This window comes from Loa loa (assembly GCF_000183805.2).
Source record: "Loa loa unplaced genomic scaffold supercont3.2033, whole genome shotgun sequence".
In the NCBI taxonomy this organism is placed as follows: domain Eukaryota; kingdom Metazoa; phylum Nematoda; class Chromadorea; order Rhabditida; family Onchocercidae; genus Loa; species Loa loa.
The window spans coordinates 77-1549 of NW_018110212.1; the positions used below are offsets into that span (position 1 = coordinate 77).

A 1473-nucleotide genomic window follows, 5' to 3' on the forward strand; every position below is an offset into this window, starting at 1 on the left:
CAGAGACATTGGCACATATGGTATCAAAACATTTTTTGAACAAACATTATCGTGTCATCAACTGTTAGAAGTGTCAATCGGTTCAGTACTTTTTACTTTCCTTATTACAGACTATATGCTTTACTCCTTTCAATGCTTACCGAATGTACTGAAGATGAACCTGTAAATCTGTTATCTCTATTAGAGGAAATGGATTCCATCCAAATCTCTCCTTGCCTCTTACTCTCATTACTATAGAAATTCATCGCCTATCCCTGTGTCTCCTCAAACACACACTCTCTCACATCCTGAACAAAAGACTTGTCTTGATTCATCCGGCATCCGGTCCAAAGATATATTAGGTGGTGTCGTCCTTACTGTTCTATTTTCATTCTTATTCTGGGAGATGTGTTTTATTCGGTTTGATTTTCTGGGAGTATGTTTTATTCGGTTTTCGGTCTTTTTGTTTTATTTGTTTTGATAGTGGTTTGAATGAATTACAGAACTACACTTAATATTACTTCTTCGATGACCTATGACCGCAGTCGTGGAGACAGTAAGTTTAGAAGAGACAGTAAGTTCAGTAAGTCTCGACCTTTGTCTGTAGTATGCGTCCAAATGTTGTCGATTTGAGGGTGGAATGCTTCGGAGGATATGGCTTCAGCATCTGATGCTATGTCGAAAAACACTACCTCTGGTAATATATCCTAGCGCGGCTTCCTTTCCGACTATTATTTCTGCTTCTTCAACAAGATCTTTGAACTTTGACCGGTACACATTTAAGAGCCACATTTTTCGAATGATTCATTTATGCATCTTTATTTTTTGAGCTATTAAGCGCTCCCTTAACTGCATCCAAAGTTTCCTAAAAATAATGATGAACTCACATACTTTACAGCATTAGAAAGCTTAGCATTGAGACATAAAGCTGTTTCTTTAAACAAAAATCCCTTAATTTGATAGGGAAAATTGCCTTATCAAATTCATAAATTTATTGCAAAAGAAAACATCTAATTTCAAGTTAAAATAATCACATATTATTTTCAGCAATGGTAAAATCTACACTTCTCAACACGTTGCGAAAGTAAAAACAAAATTAGACGAGAATCAAAGTGAATCTGGGAACAAAATTGCAACTATACCAAATGCCTTGTGCTTATTCAGGTTTCTTTCTTTAATTTGTAAGCTTTATGCATTGATCTCATTTATTGACAGGTCCACATGAAAATTAAAGGTGATTTGTTTATCTTTATAAAATCTTGAACGCCACTTGTTTTATGGGTAATCCTATATTTATACCTCACCAACGGATATTGACGGTAATGGATTTACAAACTGAAGTAAGCTGCGTGGGTTATAGAAATTAAGTGGTGTACCGGATTTTTTATGCATAATTTCAGAATTGGATTGACGCCGGTAGTTGGATATTTAATAATAAAAGAATCATATATGACTGCACTGGCCTTATTTGCTGTTAGTGGAATAACGGATTGG

General features: G+C 35.1%; 1 protein-coding gene across 1 annotated transcript; it reads left to right on the forward strand.

The window, feature by feature from the left end:
• Positions 1–341: 341 nt before the first annotated feature.
• Positions 342–1473, forward strand: LOAG_15474 (hypothetical protein; the record flags this gene model as incomplete). Its single annotated transcript, XM_003150964.2, has 3 exons — positions 342–750; positions 1027–1143; positions 1380–1473. Coding segments are annotated over exons 1-3 (342 nt in total), but the record flags the coding sequence as incomplete, so codon positions are not given.